The sequence below is a fragment of the Macrobrachium nipponense genome, chromosome 14 (assembly GCF_015104395.2).
Source record: "Macrobrachium nipponense isolate FS-2020 chromosome 14, ASM1510439v2, whole genome shotgun sequence".
Lineage (NCBI taxonomy): Eukaryota > Metazoa > Arthropoda > Malacostraca > Decapoda > Palaemonidae > Macrobrachium > Macrobrachium nipponense.
In genome coordinates, this window is record NC_087207.1 from 58553619 (window position 1) to 58574366 (window position 20748).

The window sequence follows — 20748 nt, forward strand, 5'->3', positions numbered from 1 at the left end:
AAGCAGATGAGAGAATTAGTGAAAGGGTACATACTGCCTGCATTACCTAACTCTCTCTCTCTCTCTCTCTCTCTCTCTCCTCTCTCTCTCTCTCTCTCTCTCTCTCTGCCATACTAAGATTAACTCTCAGATAGTATTTGGGATGATTTGTAAGATTCGCCGACGTCAGTAATTATACCGAAATGAAGTTCAGGAAGGTAATTAGAATTATTCTTGTGTGTATCTCTCTCTGTAGTGTATATGTATATTATATATCTATATATATATAATATATATATATATATATATACTATATACTATATATATATATATATATATACTATATACTATATATACATATACATATACATATATATATATATATATTATATAAATATGTGTGTATGGCTATATTATATGGGATTCTGTTGTAACAGAACATACCAGTCATATATATTCTAATATATATATATATTATATTATAGTATATATATAATATAATTATATATTTAATATATAGATATAAATTCTGTATATATATATATATATTCATATTCTATTATATATATTATAAGGGTGTCCATAAAGTCCCCAGGTACCCATTTACAAGTATTTATCGCTGGTAATGGTGCTGGGACTTTATGGACACCCTCTATATATATATATATCTATATATATATATATATATATATATATATATATATATATATATATATATATATATATATATATATATAATGTGTGTTCGTGTATACAAGTGCTGATATAAAACCAAACCGCTAATATTTTCGTCAATTCAAAGCGCTGGCGTCATATCGAACCCATGAAGTTACCAAGTTACTTTTTCTTCAATGACCCACCTTGACCTGGGGAGCAGTGACCGCTTCGGTCTCTTCCCCCATCGAGAAAATACTAATTCTGAAGATAATCCGTGTCACAAAACAAGTCTTGTAAGGAGACATACCAACGAATAATACATTGCGGAAGTTTGTCGGTTCTGTCCCTTATGTGGATAGTGCTATTTATGCGTCATTACGACACCCGACATTTTTTTGTACATGTACAGGTCACTGCCCTTGTGATACAAGTCTCCCTGATATGTTGAAGGAAGAAGTGATGATAAAGACAGATAAAAAGCATCAGCAGTTTGAGCGCTTTGTGGTGTGTAGAGAAATGTCAGCTATTGCTCATGGAGCGCGAATAAATCCGTTTCCTAAGCTTAATCGGATAATAGCTACGATTATATTGCCCCTCTTCTAGAGCAACGTTCACGCTAATATCTCTGGCGAATACTTATTCAGGATCTTTGGAGACATATAGTACGTGTGTGTGTGTGTGTGCGTGTGTGTGTGTATGTATGTGTGTGTGTGCGTGGGTCTAACCATAACTTGCAAGAATTTATTTTCATAAATAAGTAGATACGTAAGCCTGCGTATGAACACGATCATATCTACACGTAATTTCGCGTCTCAGTGTATAAGTTCTGTCTAAGTTTCCAGCCTTCCAAAGGAGAATGATAAGAAGAAGTACGTGATCAAACTAAAGGCACCATCAGGAATTAACCTCCTCGTTTAACGATTAAGGTTACCGACGTATACTGACTCATACGCGAGCAAGCTACTTAATTTCTTGCAATAATTAAGCAATAAGACTGTCGCTAAAAATCCACAATTATATATTATATTAAAACATTAAAATATACTTTAAAAAACTATTTATTTTCACGATACTGTGAATTTCTTAACAATTAGACTATCATTCTGATGGTGTAAGCGAGGGGCCCTATACTCTGAACGATTGTCGTTATCGACACACACAAAAACTATTCAGTAAGTACGAACGATCTCCGCACCGATTTCAGCCTGAACAAAAATTTTTGTCTTGGGGAGATATGGCATCATCTCTAGAAGAGACGCGCCCGATAGCGTTATATCGGCAGACAAACCCATACATTGAACGATCTGTGTATGACAGACATAAGTCGCAAGCCAGCAACCTGGTCGTGGCAGATTTCAGCTGAGATTGCTCAGACACGAAACTCCGCCCACTTTTACATTCAGACAAGCCCATACACAATGTTTTTACGAACGACATACAGTCATTCATGCAATCGTTCAGTGTATGGGGGCCTTTACACGATGAGTTAACACAATTATATCTCCATCCATTTGTTTATACAGGGTCATGGTTTCGTTCCATTTACCAATTCTGTACACTGCATTGTCGTCTGAATACTTCACCCTATATGAAAGAATATATCAGAAAAAAGAAACTGAACATTACGACGCTATACAGACATGTGTACGCTTGAGATGAAATACGTTAACAATTTCTCTCTTCTCTGTGTTTCCGGGCCAATGTACTGAACGGATCTAGGTTCCGTGTAGTAAAAAATAAAAAAAAGAAGTTCGTTTAGCGTAAATCAGCATTGCCAATTAGCATATCTATGTGGACGTGAATCCGAATTACACAAAAGGACGGAATGTTTTCCACTGGCGGCCGCGGGAAATATTTGAGGCCAGAAACATAATTCACGCAGCCGCGATTCCCGTTATTGGATTGGCTCCGGAATTTATTCAGACAAGCGCTCTCATATCTCCGTAATGACTTCACCCATACCGCAGGCATTTACATACATATTGTATAAATCATACATGTGTAGCCACTTTGGCCACTGCATACGGCCTCTTGATGTGCTTTATGCATACGAATGGGTGCTTGCCGTTAGACGCAGTGGTTAATTTGCGAGTTTTATGGACAGGGAGTGCTCCTGACACCTTATGATAGTCTCACAGGCAGAACCTCATCTCTGGGGGAGTTGTGTGAAGTTTTAAATAATATTTAAACTTCACGTTTGTGTGTGTTTGTACGTGTGGAAGAGAGAGAGAGAGAGAGAGAGAGAGAGAGAGAGAGAGAGAGAGAGAGAGAGATAAACTATATTTTATGCTAACGTCCAACGAGAATAGTCCGCCTCGACATTATCCCCCGGAGCTGTTCGGAATGACAAATCCCAGCATCACTTTCACTTAAATCATTGTTCCTCGCATTTTCTCTGATCAGCTTGAATTAAGCTTATTCGGTTCGGCGTCCAGAATGAAGACCGAGAGATTGGGGAGGTTTTCGGTCGTAAATATCGATAGATGCAGTCCATTAGGACGGAAATATCTCCGGAAGGGGCACCACTAACAAAATTGAAGGCTCAACATTCCAGGGAGAGCACTTCCAACCCATTTCTTGGCCTTTTTTCAAAGACAGATAAGAGGAATTCATCGCTCGTCTAGACTTTGCGAAATAGGCCTATATGTAAAGATAAGTTTGCATATTGCTTACGGCAGTGAAAAGAAAATCGAATGGCCTTTTCAGCTTCTGAAATATAAGAAGGTTGAATGGTCGTCCGTCTGTCTGACCATTTGTTTATCCCGAAAAATAAATCCACAGATAAAGGTTGAAACTGTTTCCTGAAAATTCAAGGAGGAAGACCAGCCAGTTTGTTATTGATGTCCCTTTCGAAAGGATTTCCACCCTAATGAACCACATCCATCGATATTTATGACCGAAAACCCAATCTCTGAGCCTTCATCTGGACGCCGAACTGAATAAGCTTAATTTGAGCTTATCGGGGAAAGTGCGAGGAACAACGATTTCAGTGAAAGTGATGCCAGGGATCTATTATCCAGGCAAAATCGGGATAATGTTGGAGGGGCCTAAAACGTCCGTTTTAAGCTCAGTAAAAACACCGCACTTTTTTCACAGATCAACGTCGGCCTAATTCTTAATCCCCCTTTTTTCCGAGCTTGGAACAAGGCTAAGTCTATAAGCTCTCATGAGAGAGTTGAAGTTACGTTTAGGCCGATGTGACCTCCTTTGGTTTAGGCTACAATTTACCATAATCTAAGAACCAAAAAAACTGACTGTTTTGACAAATCTCTCGACAAATAAGTCATTCTAAAGAGGGAAAGAGTCGTCTTAACTAAACAGTAGTTTCATTTTGTATTGCATTTTTTTATTCGTTGGCGTATTTCCACTGAAGTGAATGCTTGCATGTTTCAGCGCGCACACCAGGGTATGCTGAGGAGATCAATTTAGATCTCTCTCTCTCTCTCTCTCCTCTCTCTCTCTCTCTCTCTCTCTCTCTCTCTCTCTCTCTCTCACGGGCGCACACGACATAACCTTTAATATTAAAAACTTCACACAACTTCCCCAGAGATGAGGTTCTGCCTGTGAGACTATTATAAGGTGTCAGGATATTCTCCCTGTCTATAAAACTCGCAAATTAACCACTGCGTCTAACGGCAAGCACCCATTCGTATGCATAAAGCACATCAAGTGGCCGTATGCAGTGGCCAAAGTGGCTACACATGTATGATTTATACAATATGTATGTAAATGCCTGCGGTATGGGTGAAGTCATTACGGAGATATGAGAGCGCTTGTCTGAATAAATTCCGGAGCCAATCCAATAACGGGAATCGCGGCTGTGTGAATTATGTTTCTGGCCTCAAATATTTCCCGCGGCCGCCAGTGGAAAACATTCCGTCCTTTTGTGTAATTCGGATTCACGTCCACATAGATATGCTAATTGGCAATGCTGATTTATGTTAACTGGACTGCTGAGCACGCGGCTACCTAACTATTTAGTGAGTTTTTTCCTGGAGCGAAAAGATGCGAGAACTTAGAGAGAATCAAGACGGAGTTAGATATTCTGCTATATTTTCCTGCGCTTTTTGTTGTTCCTTTTTGTGTGAATATTTACAATTAGAGAGAGAGAGAGAGAGAGAGAGAGAGAGAGAGAGAGAGAGAGAGAGAGAGAGAGAGAACTATCATATTCTGCTATATTGTCCTGCGATGTTTTGTTTTTTCTTTTGCGTGAATATTTACAGTTAGAGAGAGAGAGAGAGAGAGAGAGAGAGAGAGAGAGAGAGAGAGACTCGACCATAACTTTGCCATTAGACTATCGAGCGGAACCAGTATATAGAAAAAGTATCAGGATCCCAGGAAGTGGAGGTGGGGAACCGTGTTTTTCAAAACAGAGACACTTTGAAAGAACACCAGCAGAGACCACAAAGACTGCAAAAGAAAACGGAGGCAAACCAGGAGGGCGAATGATGGAGGGGAAAATGCTTGTTGCCTGACTGTCTGGGGATTATCCCGGTGCTTGGGAACCGCAGACGTGAACTCTCAAGACGAATAAGGCAATCGGGCTAAACAGATGAAAAACCTCGTGCGTATTACCCGGGTGAAATATCTCCTTTCCCATTTTCAGGTGTGAAATGTGGTGATGCGTGTGAGTCCAGTCAAGCTATTTACCATCTGCGTGGTTTCAGAGCGGTAGGAAGGAGAGTTAGAGGTGTCTATCTATCTATCTATCTATATCTATCTATCTATCTATCTATCTATCTATATATATATATATATATATATATATATATATATATATATATATTAGATATTGCTACTTTCAAAATGCATATACTATCCCCTTTGTGACTGTATAAAAATATCATGTAGAATTGTGCAACATTTTTTCAGATTCTTAGATAGCTGAGAGATAGGATGTTTTAAATGTGTGTTCAGATTTCGCATAACATAATGTGCAAGAATATATATATATAACATAGAAGTAAAAAGAGAGATTTTCTTTGTCCGTACAAAGCTATAATTGTTTCAGTAACTTTTCATCTCCCAGAGATTAAGAGGGCTCGATTCTTCGCGCTGTTATCAAAACATGTCAATCTTAATTATCGCTCAAGCTCCGTTTCAATCGGGTACGTGTCTGTTGAGCAGATTCGTCTCATACGTGTATGTCTTTGTCAAAGCCACGTGCACATTTCACATTTCTTTATGAAGATTGCGTAAAATTTCGAAGCTTCTGGAAGCATTTGTGGCAAAAACGTTTTGTGTCATCTCCTCAGTCCAGTTTTCGCAAGGGAAGAAGATTTCATTATAACTTAGAACCTCGAGGCCGTCAGATCTCTCTCTCTCTCTCTCTCTCTCTCTCTCTCACTCGACATCCTTGAGATTATATTAACATAACGTAAACTGGTCACTCGTAACTTGAGAATTTTAGATTTGATATTTCTTAGAGTTTATTTAGTATTATTTAGTGTTTTTTGTGGAATTTGAACAAACATTGTTTCGTAACGGTGCCTGGTTTTGTGTAAGTGTGAAACAAGCCTGCAGCAAAGAAAGAAGTTGGTATACCAAGGTAAAGTGTGTTATATTTTTATTAGTTGCAACTAATAACTAATAACGGATAGGAACTGTGGTTAACTAATAACGGTTAGGAACAGTGATTAACTAATAACAGATGGTTGCGAAGGTTTGGTAAAAACTGATGGTTACAATGTTTTGAGTGAAAAAGATTTACACTTTTACACATTGCGTATTTTTGTGTCTTGTGTTTGTTCCATTGTTTGTGCACTTGTTCATTTTCTTATTGAATTGTGCCTCTTTATTTTATATTTTCATTTCCATTCACAATTTAATTGACTTAGTTGTTTTCATTGCTTAATCATTGCACATTTAATTAAATTTAACATTTGTGAATTAATTTGCATTTACTTAGAATTCTTTTCAAGTTTTATTATTGTTTAGCACTTGTGAATTAATTTCAAATTTTCAATTATTGCCTAACACTTTTGAATTTTGATTGAATTAATTTTCTTGAATTTTGTGATAAATTAATTTTTATTTAATTTTACTTAATTTGATTCAAGAATTAATTAAACTTTAACTTTGTTTTCCAGTAACCAGTAAATTTTCCCTGATATTGTGAATTTTACTTATAAATTTTGTTGAATTTAAAAATAATAATTTTTTGTATTTTTAAAAATTTTATAAGTGTTTTTATTCTAACCCAGTATATTTTTGCATTTAATTTTATTGATTATTTATGTTAGGTAGAAACATACAGTGGTAATTGATCGGCTTTCCTTCAATTTACTTGAAGTGACTTAGAACCAAGGAAGTACTTAGACTTCTGAAATCAGGGAAATACTTAGACTTTTAAAGTTGTTGATGGAGTGATGCCCTTTGATTAATTTAATTACTTACAAGATTACCTCACACCTGTTTTGATGAACTTAGTCTGATTTTCTGCAATACTGTAAGTGTAAAGGGATCATGTTTGCCTTAGAGTATTCAGTTGTTTAATACCTGTGATGAGGGTTCGTCTTACGTGTCTGGCTTTTGGTGAAGGTAGGTAATAATGATGGTAACCAGATACTTGGCACTTCGTAACAATATATATATATATAGTATATATATATATATAAATATCTATATATATATATATATATATATATATATATATATATATTATTATGAATGAATTCTTCTGTTAGAACAGGATGCATCTCAGGTATAAAAAGCCCATTAAATCACTCTGGTTTAAAGCTGAGGACTATATTTTGGTGGACTAACTTTCAACCTTATCAAGTAGTGAATGATGGAAGGAGGTACATTTGTGAAATTTATAGTGGGAGATATGCCCTTAGGTGATGTCTGGGGTCACCGCTAAGCCGACGTTGTTTCTGTTAATTGTCTTAATCCGCTTCATCGTTGCCTTAAGGAAGATATTGTCTATGTGGTCAGAGTCCCAGACTTCATTGGAAAGGTTGATCCTATTATCTTGTTGTTTTATCAGTGAAGTTCTACCATTTGACATTTGTATCGACAGCTGCTTTTGTATAAAATTCATGGTGAGTTCCAATCCATGGTATGGTTCATACTATTTATATGATGGAAAACTGCCAAACTATGTTGTCCACATCTAACTGAGCACTTATGTTGAGTTAATCTTTCCGGGAGAGATTTTCCTGTGAATCCCTAGTATGACTTATCACAATCCCTACACAGGATTTCAAAGACTCCTACGTCTTTAGAAACTGGTTCCTGCTGAATGTTAATTAAGGATTTCCCCAATGTATTCGGATAAGTGAAGACAAAAAGGTTAGGGTGGCCTAATGTTTGTGTGATCTCTCGTAAATTATCCATGTGAGGGATTATGATTTTGTGTGTGAATTTTTCAGAAACAAAATCATGAAAGAATCTTCGTAGCTGTAATAGGAATTTGGATGAACATGCTGACAGATGCAAGAATGAAACCAAGCATTATATGATAATTTTCAGGTATTCTAGTAGAAGTCCGTTTCCCTGATAAAGAATGGGTTTGGAGCGTACACATGAATATTATGTTTATCTTCAATAGAAGCATCTAAAAACTTTCAAAGGTTTATGGGTCACAGTTCAAATGGTTCAGAGGTTATTTCCTCTGGTTAACAAAATGTGACCAGTTCTCTATTTTTTTCACGTTTTCTTGTACTGCAGGTTTTGGTAGGGTCATGGCTCACTCCTCATTGCAAACATTTTGAACAAATGTTTCTTAATCAAGCTATTTGGCGCACAACACTGCAAAGAAATCGTATGTAGCACAACTCTCTCAAACGCGCGCACACCAGATGACTATTATGACCGCAGCTACATATGATGATAAAAACACCTTTGGAGTAAGTCTAGATTAAAAATCGTGTCAACAATTACTATCTTATCATTCTAACAAACATGGGCATATACGCTGATTGCACAACAACTTAAGTAGACGCAGAGAAACATGCTTACCAAAAGGTCGAATAAAAGTACTCACTGAGCACAGAAAAAACGCCCTCACGTATTAATGAAAACGAATAACTACAGTAGGAAGAAGCCATTATCTCTGAAACCCCACGGCTACCCCGGGCTACTCTCGCAGATAAAATATCTTCGGTAAGTCGTAGAAGTTTTCCCTTGACCCCTCATCCATAATTACAGTGTCCATCTTTCACAAACTTTTTCCATGGAAGGAGTTTTCTAGTTAGAGTTCTCTCTCTCTCTCTCTCTCTCTCTCTCTCTCTCTCTCTCTCTCTCTCTCTCTCTCTCTCGTGGTGTTCCTCGTTCCCCAGTAGGATTCAGGGAGACAGGCTAAATGTCTCCCAGGTACCGTTTGTCAGATGAATTTCCAGACTGTGCCCCCCCCCCTCCCCACCCACCCACTATCACCCTCACCTAAGGCCGCGACCACCACCTTGGACCCACCACCCCCGCCCCTACAGGAAAAAATATATTTATATCCACAGTATGAGATTGGCCCCTAGGCTGAATTTACTCTTCTAGTTTGTTTACCTGGTCTGAGGTTCATATAAAATGATGAATATGGCTTAGAATTTATCCTTTGGGCTACCAGCTCAAATATTTCCTAGATTTAACTCGTAGTAGTAATAGTAGTGGTAGTAATAGTAGAAGTGGTGGAAGTAGGCTCTGAGATTTATCTGCGCGCAGGATGAAGCGTTTGAAATATACATTAATTTTTCCTTTAAGCCCATAACTGAAAATAGATTCTAAATTTCTGTATCATTATTATTATTAATTAGAAATAGGTAGCAGTAGTAGCAGCTGCAGTAGTAGTGGTAGTAGTAATAGTGGTAGCAGTGGTAGTACTAGTAGTGCTAGAGAGAGAGAGAGAGACAGGACAGAGAATTTTTACTCTGTTCGTTCATCACACACACACACACACACACCACACACACACACACACACTATATATATATATATATATATATATATATATATATATATATATATATCTATATATTATATATATATATATATATATATTGTATTTTTGTAAGAGAGAGAGAGAGAGAGAGAGAGAGAGAGAGAGAGAGACGTAGCGTGTCATCTGCAGCAGTACAGCGTGAGTATCGGAGGCCAAATTACTCCTATCCTGATACAGGTTTAAGGTCGACAGGAGTTTGTATTAGTTTTCGACCCGAGGCCCTTAAATTCCCCGGGAGAAGAACTTTTTAAAGATAAAAGTTTAGGTTTTGAAACTTTAAGGAAGTTGGGGGGTGGGGGAGGTGTAGTTTGCCTTCATTTAAAAAACGATATTGACTGGATGTTATGTTAGGGTATTAATACCAATGTTGAAAGTTGCCTCTTTATAGGATCGGTCGACGTACTGCAATAACTGAATGATATACATACACAGTTGTACACACATGTATATATACATATATATACGTATATCTATATGCTTCCTCCTAATACGTCCAAGCTATAGTACTACACATTTCCACTATATTGTTTTCCATTCTCAATGCATGATCAAACCACATCGCTGTATCTTAATTCAGGAATTCTAATCAGGATGTAGCAGTGACCATTGCTTCATCTCTTCCCGGGAACCACCCCTTGCTGCTAAAAATGGCTTAAAGTGTAAAAATAATATTTACGCTTAATATCATTACTCTTCTATTTATACGTCTAAGCATTGATCGCGATTCTTAACGTAGGCTAATTTAGTTCCCTCACTATTAAAAAAAAATGGAAAAAAGTAGGTCCAACTAAAACCCGAGTTTATAATTCGAACGGGCATTGTGTACAAACAAATTTCATCTGTTCCGATGATTTGTGTAATCCAATAACGAGTTGATGGATCCTCTCGCTGAAAGGTTAATACAAACGCGTATAATCTACTTTAGAATTAATATGAAAAGCAGAAATGCTTCGGATGTGGGTCATAATATATGACGGGATTGATCACCCACGAATTTCCATGTCAAACTTGTATAATAACTCACGGTCTATTGAGCTTTTTATTAATGCTTCATTTGCGCCGCTAAAGCTAGACGTATTGGATGCACGATCATGCAAATACATTCGATGTGAACGCTTTGCAATATTTTGGAAAACATGTATTCATACTAATGATGGGAACTTCGTCTTTATTCTGATTAATTATTCGATATTTATCAGACATTCTGTTTTATGTTAAATATAAACGGACTATTTGTTTTGTGATGCAAAACTAACTCTTTCAAAAAGATACCGATGGACGTTGATGAATTTAGCTATAATTATCAACCATGGGATTAAACATCTGTCACACACAAAACAAACTATGTAAATTCTTCCGGTCCTTCTCTGTTGTTATTATTATTATTATTATTATATTATTATTATTATTATTATTATTATTATTATTATTATTATTATTATTATTATTATTATTATTATTATTATACTTAAGCCATAATTAAATTACGTGAAAATTTAAACGGAACCAGTTCAATCCGGTTTACCATTACAAAACTAATACCTAAGCGTTAAGGTTTACAGTCAATATAACATTATCACATAGACCGAGTCATTTGCATTCAAAATCACATGCACATTCATATTGGAGAGGAGCTTAAAGGACCCATAACTTGCTGGTCACGCTTCCACAAATTACAAGTGAATGAAAGCGTATAGCAGTAGTTAAAATGTAGCCAAAATCATCGAAGCAAGGAGTTTGTGAGCACCTGAAAGAGGATTAAGTTGAAATTAAATGTTATCCTGGATATTGGATGACTGCATGGTACTACAACTACAAGTGTGTAAGAGATACAGGTGATGATTAAGGTCTAGAAGGACTCATTGAGCAGAATAGTTAATTAATTAAAGGCAGCGGGTTTTTTGCAGAAGCTAAAGAGCAGAATAATTATGAAGGCACGAACTGGATTACTATATTAAGGGACTGTTGAGTAAGATCTCTTTGGAACTCAAGTTTAGTTGCTAGATGGGAATTTAAAAATGTGTGAGTTGTTGAGGTGAACAACCTCGCGTTGAGAAAAGATTATCTGAAAAGTCAAGAGATGCGTAAATTCTATCTTGAGACAAAAGTTTAGGCGAAGTGCAATACGAATCAGACTCAAAGTATAATGTCTTGGGATTATTCGGGCATATGGAGATATTGGGAGAGGGCTGTACAACGTAACCAAGTACCTCGTACTAAGTATTATTGGACAATGAAACGTCTATATTCGAAAATTAATAGACCTATGTCTACTCTAATGCGTCTTTTTAACTAATAAAATTAATATTATGGAAAGTAACAAACATGACTGTGATGCGTCATTTTAACCAATATGATTAATTTAAAGAATAATAAAAATACCTTATAAAGAATATTTTCGGACTTTGTAGCATCCTCTTGGTCTAAAAATGGAATATTCAGAAAATGACAAATAACAACCCCCCCCCCCCACTAAGGGAAAACATTTCTTGGCACCTGGAATATATCTTTAACATACAGACATTTAAAAAAATGATAAAATATACTTCGTAAAATATAAATTTTGTAGTCTTGAAGGATCTCTTAATCCATACAATGGATATATTTAGAACTAGATAGAACCCTTGCCAAAATAAATATGGAGAAAATAGTGAGTAAAATTACAAATGACGAATAAATGATGAAATCACCGAGAATAGTGTATATGTAATATCAAAAGATATTAATAATCAAATGATAATAAGTAACAACAATATATATTTAAGCAAAAAAAAATGGTTCGATAATTAACTAGCAACTTTTCACAAGTAAATAAAAAAAATATAGGATATATACATAAATTAATAGTAAATGTATAATAAATACTTAGAAACAGTAATAGATACAAAGATAACTAACCTAATAATTCATAGATTAATAAAGAACTCTCAAAAGAACAAAAATAACGTATAATGTAAACTGGTCAGGAAGTAAATCCTCGTAAGAGAAAAAACTTTTTTGAAAGTGTTTTTGTTTCTGTTCATCTAAATTAATAAATAATCCTTCAACGCAAATAAAGTTAGGGAACGAACATGACAGTGATTTAAAGTATTGCTTATACTACTCAAAACTGGTAAAGAATGATAAAGAGGAAGACAAGCATCCCCCTAAAATCAAATATCTCGTACGGGAAATGTACGGATGACAAGAAATAGATAAGTCACCCCTTAAAAGTCAGTGAGGACCTTGTGGTTGTTAAAAAAAATACATGTTAGGTATAAAATACGTCTACAAAAGTTGAATAAATTTGAATGTTATATTATATTGGCTTTTAAAGAGAAGATAATGACAAAAATATGAAGGAAATTTCAAATTAATGACCCACCCACATCCTTGAGCAGGTCATTCAAGTTGCAATGTCCGGCAGTTTGTTTACATGAAGATGGCGCGCTTGTTGAATCTGAACCAAAAGATATAAATATTTGAATTGTGACTGAAGTGATCGTCAATGGACACTCGAAAATAAAAAGGAAGATCTAAGGGAAACGGTGCATGTAGTAATAGGTGTTCTGAAGTTAAGGTTTGTGATTAGGCTATTTGTTATAAGGCCTAGGTTTATTGTATTAACCTTAACTTAGGTTTATCGCAAAGCCGTATGGACTATTCTATAGGCCTAAGCTAGTTATTTTATGCAATTAATGTTGATATAGTCAGATTGCAGTTGCTTTACACAGCATAAGAAGACATTTGGTCATGCTACTACTATGGGCTAGGTATAGCCTACCCTAAGTCAAAGTAGGCTAGTGTACCGTAACAATGGTAGGAGGCTAGGATAGCATAGGCCGAGTTTAAAGATGTCTTTGTAAGTTACTTTTTCACATACCTATGTCTAATTTAGGCAGTTATGATTGACAGTATGGCATTTTGGTTTTGTAAGAAATTAGTACATATTTAAAGCTGAACCGTTAGGCTATTTACCTTTTAGCTCTAGTTAACACGTCAGTACATCGCACCCGTTGGTGCCGTTGTGTAGTCATCAAAGGTAAATTACAGTTTAGTTACAGTCGGGCGAATAAATAGGGTAAAAAACCGCATGGTATAGGGGTGGACCATGTACGATCAATGTGTACAACCCCAAAAAAAGTATATTATAACGCGTCCTGACATCGGAGATGGGCATCAGACGCGACTTGTTGTTGGTGAGAAACGGAGCTAAAGACCTCTACTCCGGTGTCAGGACGCGTTATAATGTACTTTTCTTGGGGTTGTACACATTAATCGTACATGGTCCACCCCTATACCATGCGGTTTTTTACCCTATTACTACTACTTTCAAATCTTGTACAGCAAGTAAAATATCATAAGAAAACGTCGTTTGCCATACCTAGGTCTAACTTGCCGCGGAATACTACTTAGGTATAGCCTAGGTAGAATACCCAGCCAAATCACGAACCTAGCCTAGAGTTCTGAGCCATTAGTCAAAGCTGCTCACCAAGTGAGAGTAAATTCTTTCATTTACTGGTACCATATTTGAAGGGGAACCTAGAATGGCCCAAGACCATGGTGATTATTTTTGAGTCGATACGATTAGTGTAGCCATAATTGGGGTTAATCTAGGTAGTAATCTAGGCCTGATTGCTTTACCCGAGACTAGGGGAGTCTTCATGACGAAATAAGGTATTGGTTTGCTGCTGGTATAACTCTACATATAAGTATTCCGCGGCGAGGTAGACTATGGCAATTGATGTTTTCCTATGTTATTTTGCTTGCTGTACAATATTTGAAAGTAATACGTATTTGACCAACTGTAACTAAGCTCCAATTTACCTTTGAAGACTACACGACGGTACCAAAGGGTATGATGTACCAATGTGTAGAGTTCAAAGCTAAATAACAATTTAGTTATATTGTAACGAAAAAATATTCCCTTAAAATCTTGTAAAGCAAGTAAAATGGTAGGTAAATATAGATCTACCGAGTAAAATACTGAATGGCCAGCCTCTAGCTACCGTAACGCAACCATTTTCCCGAAAAAATACTTTAACATATCCTGTAAACCTAGGATAGACATTAGTCAAGAGTCTGTACTTTCCTCTCAAAGTAAGTTTTTTTCTCCCAAGTCACAAATTAAGGCCATAGTAATTTCCAATTTTTGGGAAGGTGGTCGTGTTATGGCAGAGGCTGGCCTTTCGGTATTTTACCCTATACCCTAGTTGGTAGAAGTAAAGGAGAGGGCCACAATAAAATTTTTATTAGTGTAAATTTGTGTCTAAACAATATAGAAAATATATAATAGCTTACACCACAGGTGAGATGATTTGAGAAATTTACTGAGGTACCTTATGAGAAATTCATGAGTTCTTACATTAATCCCCGATGGCCTGGTACTAAACATGGCAGAAGCTCCGCTTTGTGCCATGTTGAGTACCAGCCCCTCAGGGATGAAGTATAAGATATAAACAATAGACGGTATAGTATATCCCATTGTCTCGGTAAATTTCTCAGGTTATCTCGCCTGCACTCTCCTTTACAGGTGCTGCCTAGTCTCCCTTTAATTATCATATATAGGCCTAAGCAACATTGAGGCAGTTGTCTAGACCTTACAGTAATTTAGTCACGAAAATGATATGAAAATTTGTGAATATTTCTCAGTGAAAAATACTGTGAATAGGCAAATATTCTACGAATAATGCATGTATGTGATCCATAGAAAAATCTGCGAATATGGAAGTCCGTGAGTCATGAGTTCTTGAGTAGTTGAGGTCGACTGCACTTAAGTATTAGTATATATGAAAATTACTTTAATTATAAAAATATAATTTTTGCATTTTTCAGATACAGTACAAGGATATCTCTATAAAGATGGCATCTAAGTTGGAATGCAGTTTACAGAAGTGGGCTTTAGACCTCTCCCAGAGACATAAAGTATTTAGCCACAGTCATCAGCTCACTCCTGAGCATTTCTCCAAGTGTGTATACTTTTTAAATAATTCGTAAATGAACACATGGGTATGCTTTCAATACATATATTCGCTTTTGTACTTCAGTGTTTTATTTATATAACAGATGAGAAGTTGAGCAAAGAACATTTGCATTAGGTATCTGGTGTCTCAAGTAATTATTTATGATTTCTTGTAAACTAGTTACTGTAGTTCTAAATGACAGTGACGGCTCACTGGGTAATCCTTGTACTGAGGGAATGAATGTCAGGTCTGGTCTGGCAACTTAATTTGTGATCTCCTTGTGATAAGTGTATGCAATACAATTCATGAACACATTTATTGCTTTGCAGTTTGACAAAAGATGAAAGGTTGCAGCCCATACTCACATATTTGATAAGGCATGTTCGTCCACCAGAGGAGCAGCGACAGATCAAATTAAACCTTAAACATGCTGAATTACGAAAAGTAAGCATTATTCTATCTGTAGTTTTGTTAATTGATTAGCTTTTTTATTGCATGTGTTCCCACATAGGTACATTTTATATATGTACTACTACTATGATCGTAGGTTACAAAGTAAAGAAGTTTCACGAATTCAAGTAGTACTTGTTTGTATCTTATATGTTTTGATGTTGTTGGAAATTTAAGTTTGTGCAATAGTAGTTTGCTGTATGATAAAATACCCAAGTTAAAAAAATGTAAAGAAATCTTAAGCTATTGGTGCTGTAGCCCTCTGAAGTCCAGTATTATATGGGAATTGTATAGTGAGTGGTTTTGTGAAAGTTTTTTTATTTTAAACAGTGGAGTAGATCTGGTTAGCCTAAAAGAGAAGCAACACATCGTGAAATTTATTAAGCACTGTAGTGATAATCAGCAGCATTATCTCTTGTTGCTCTTGTAGCGTTGATTACTTTTATAAATTTTGTCTGTTGAAGAAATACTTAGCATATATTGGAACTATAGTGAATTTGTTAAGGCTAACCAGAAGAAACGTAGAAATCAGTCTTTTTTATCATAGTAAAAACTGTTCCCTCCTGGATGATTTAAATGACTGATAAAGGTTGTCATTTTCCTACATGATGTGCAAACTATCGGTACTTTATATTAAGAATTACTCTCAGCGAAGCTGGAAAACAGCTGTTAAACTTTTGAACAAGGTGGTTAGGCAGTAACTACTGTCCAGTAGGTGGGAGTAACTGCCTGCCCAGATGTTAATATTCCGGTTTGCTTTTGGCTGTCATGCAATGCAGACATGTTTTTTTTAGCTCTTTGCCTGACTGTCTTTATGCTCGTTTTTCCTGGTGAGATCCTATCTTACTTTTTGTGTGTATGTACTGTATATAGTGTATTTGATATTTATTAATATACAAACCTACAATTTGTGATATCCTTGCGTAGGCTGTCTTCCCCCAGCGTGTGTGTCTCGGGGTCAGTGGCCAAGGGTGTAACATTTGCTCCCCTCTGTGCTTCCTGACTCTCATCCTGTAGAAGATGTCAGAGAGGAGTTCGAGGAAGAGGTCCTGTGAAATGTAGCACCTTCTTCAAACTTAAACTCATCTGCATCTGCTTCCTTCTCCCCGTCTTCTAAAGCTCATCAGTCGAGGAAGAATAAGGCTGTTTCTCCCCCACCCCTAAAGAAGTCCTTTCACAGCGCTTCTAAGGGGCTGTCCTCTTTGGAGGCAGTGGGTTCGCTCGTCGGCTCTTCCTGGCTTTCGGGCTGGGAAAATGAATCTCATATCTTACAGGGGTCGTGTGTTTTGGGAGCTGTCAGGTGTGCAGACTTCGGTTTGCACTCCTGTTGCCAGTTCTAAAAAGTCCGCTTCTAAGTGGCATTTATCACCAAACAAGAGGGTCTCATTTCTTGTTTCATTTGACATTGTATGTGCTCGAGTGTAACTGGTGCACTCGATAGTTTTATCAGCCAAACACATTTCCAGATGGAATGTATTGGGGAGCGAAATCAGCCTCTGGATTAGGGTGATTGCGGGCAGAGTGCTTCCTTTACTCAATCTTACATGGAGAGATTGCTTGTCTGGAAGACTCCCTGTCATCTTTCTGTTTACTGCCCGGTACAACAGAAGTCTGTAGGTCTTGTGTTCCATCACACCTGACCCTTGGGCCTCTGCAATGACTTGTGATAACTTTATGGGACAAACTCAACGTTTTCGTCTTCACTTCACATTGATCTAATTCATGAGGTGTGCATCAAACATTGTTCACCCCATATTGAGGGTGAATGCCAGAAGACTTGGCCTTTTGCCTGTCCTGCTAACTCTGCTCCTGAGGTACCGATAAGAGTTCCTCTCTGACCCAACCTTCGATGTCAGTGACACGGGAGTAGTTCCTCGGGCAGTACGATCCTTGTATCTTCTCAACTAAAGACTATGAAATAGCTTGATAACTCTTTCAGTCCTCTGTAGCATTCCAGGGATTGGAGCCATCTTCGCTGGTTGGTGTTGTTGGCAAGACACTTTTTCTCCGGTCAGAGCCGCTCTTTTAGCAGATCACAAACTTCCTCGTCTTCTCTCGCAGAGAGTTGCTTCTCTCTGATTCAGTTATGAAAGATGTAGTCCACATTCGGCCAAGTCTTTCACCTGAAAATAGTCTTGTTTCTCCTCAGTCAAGATTTAGCTACTAATGAAAAACTTCATTCTATCTTACCATCCGAGGGACCCCAGATCCCTGGGTGGGATTTGACTTTTGTTTAGGGTTCCTGTCTCGTGCTCTGCACACACTCTGCAAGAACCATCAGATAGAGACCTCCTCTCTCAAGACTGCCTCTTGTCTCCAGCCTTGGCGAATAGGATAGACGATCTTCATGGACCTTCTTTGATGTGAGCCTTCCAGAGAGGGGGATCAATGACTTTACTCCGTCTCAGATGTCGTAGCGAACTCCGAATCTGTCGGTACTTGTTGCCAGGTTCGAGTCCTTTGTGATCCTCTACTCCTTGGACTTTGTAATTGATGTTCCTGATCGATCATTACTTTGTCCTGTTAACGTGCTGCTGTACTTTCCAAAAAATACTTGACATCCCTAACATGGATGTCGAAGACTTTTAACTAGTACTAACTCACCCAAGGAATAAGTGACTAAGGACACATCTTTCTCCTGGTTTTGTTAGACGATTGGGAGGAGGTTCTCTGCAGTTGGCGAGGCGTCACCAATACACTCCGCCCGAGAGCTCACAAAATCAATGGCTTAGTCCTTCCCTCCACCCTCACATTCCAGAGGAATCTTTTGGTTTGGAAATAGAAATGTGGTCTCATCAGACCACATTTATGTCTTTCTATCTTCGTGTCTTGCTGACAAGTCCTTCCAACTTTTTTTCCTTGGACGTGTGGTGGCTACTCAACAAGTATTTTCTTAACCCGCTATTTTAACAGGACAGGTAGCATCTCGCCTAAGGTGTGGTTCTGGAAGTGAGAGGGATTGCGAGAGTAACTAACCTCTCTTCATCCTCCTTCCGTGTCCCCTTACTTCTCTTTCTTTGGGCGGAGAATAGGTCTCAAACCTGCACTTGCTGGAACTGGCGTCTGATGCTGTAAGTCTACACGTCAAGCACCCATTCTGTTTTTCTCTCTAGAATCATAGAATCAGGAAGGAGAGACTGGCAATAAGACAAACCCTTTTCAGGCCTTTGCCTTACTATTTCTGACTCTTTAAGCAGCCTTTTTCATATGAGTTATGATTTATTTCTTGTTCGAAAAGGTCCAGAAGTCTGATATTTGATCTTGCAGTTCCTTTACTCCGATCAACATATCATATGCAGGGTACTCCTTTTCTCTCTATTGACCAGGAGTAGCAGCCCAGGTGTGGCAATCTCCATTCAGTTCAAAGAGACTTATTCAGATTGAGTTCCTCCCTCCATTCATGGAGTCTTCCTAATGTAAAGGACTGATGGTTAGTATATTGTGTAGGAACAAGTGACATTTTAAAAAAATAAATTTTATTTTTCCCAACTATATGAACCTGAGGTCCTTTACATTACACCAGTGCCTGCCTCATGCCACCCTTCAATCTGAAACATAGGCCAAAAGGCAAACTGAAATGTTTACATCTGGGCAGGCGGGTATTCCCGCTTACTGGACGGTAGTTACTGCCTAGCTGCCGTGTTCATGAGTTTAACGGTCATTTTCCAGCTTCACCGAGAGTAATTCCTAATGTAAAGGACCTCAGGTTTGTATAGTTAAGAAAAATGCTTTAGAAAATTGTCATATTTTGTAAGACTATACATAGACCCCAGCAGTTTTACTTAGCAGTTATGTAATTATTATGGCTGATATTGACACCAACACAACTATAAAAGATATTAAGATTTTTTATTTAGATGAGAGGTTGACAGTTTTTAATGCATGTGGAAGATTATTCTTTACAACCCCTTAAATACTATTGTGTTGAGCTTGCAGTCTTGTGGTTCTCTTGTATTTTCTGATATCCTTAGTGATCCAGAGAATTTTATTTATTTTGAGCATGCCTTAGTTGGATAAAGATATCAAAATGTACTTGATAATTTCTTGCAGAAGTTGATTGCTGGAGAAAGTGAAGCTTCCCCATCAGAAGAAAGGTTTAAACTTCAAGCTGCTATCATAGATGCAAGATCTATGGTCTCATCTGAAGTGAAAGAAATTCAACAGCTTTGTAAGATGAAGACATAAGTAGCCATGAAGAAAGTTTATCATGAAATTTTCATTGTGTGAAGTAGGAAAAAAAAACTGTATTATGTATTTGCCTCATATTGATACTTTTATCCTTTTACAGCACAAAAGAAAGAGGAGTATCAGCACCAAGAAGTAGATTTCACTCGAAGGTTGATGCTGCTGAAAGTCGTGGAGAAGGAACGGGAGAAAGCGATTCAACGCTGCAATTCTTGGGACACTCAGCTCAAACTCTTGTATGAGAGTCTCCACACAAAGAAGAGCAAGACTTCATCAGGGATTGATTCTGATGCCATGGTATTATTTTTCAAATCTTGCATTAGATATATGTAGTTCAAAATTTTACAATGATAGATGTGAGTCAGAATGGAGGCAATTGATTTGTTAGGTTGTATATAACCACATAGTGAATGTGACCTTTCATTTATAAAATGTTTATAAGCAGACTATTGTCATATCCAGCATGAGAGGAGCCGTTGTTAGGCTCAGAGGTCTGGATAAACTACATAATCCTTTATTATAATAATAATAATAATAATAATAATAATAATGATGATAATAATAGTAATGTTACAGAAACACTTACAATATACTAGATGC

The 20748-nt window shown here is 37.2% G+C and overlaps 1 protein-coding gene across 2 annotated transcripts in view; it reads left to right on the plus strand.

Annotated features, from left to right (window-relative positions):
• Nucleotides 1-12940: 12940 nt before the first annotated feature.
• The window catches only part of LOC135226536 (uncharacterized), a 70930-nt gene continuing 63122 nt past the window's right edge, over nt 12941-20748 (plus strand). For both annotated transcript variants that reach the window (XM_064266189.1, XM_064266190.1), the window contains exons 1-5: nt 12941-13130; nt 15386-15519; nt 15843-15957; nt 20014-20131; nt 20252-20445. In XM_064266189.1, the coding sequence (XP_064122259.1) occupies nt 15413-15519; nt 15843-15957; nt 20014-20131; nt 20252-20445 (534 nt within the window). In that variant the 5' untranslated portion in view covers nt 12941-13130; nt 15386-15412. The remainder of the gene's footprint in view (nt 13131-15385; nt 15520-15842; nt 15958-20013; nt 20132-20251; nt 20446-20748) is intronic.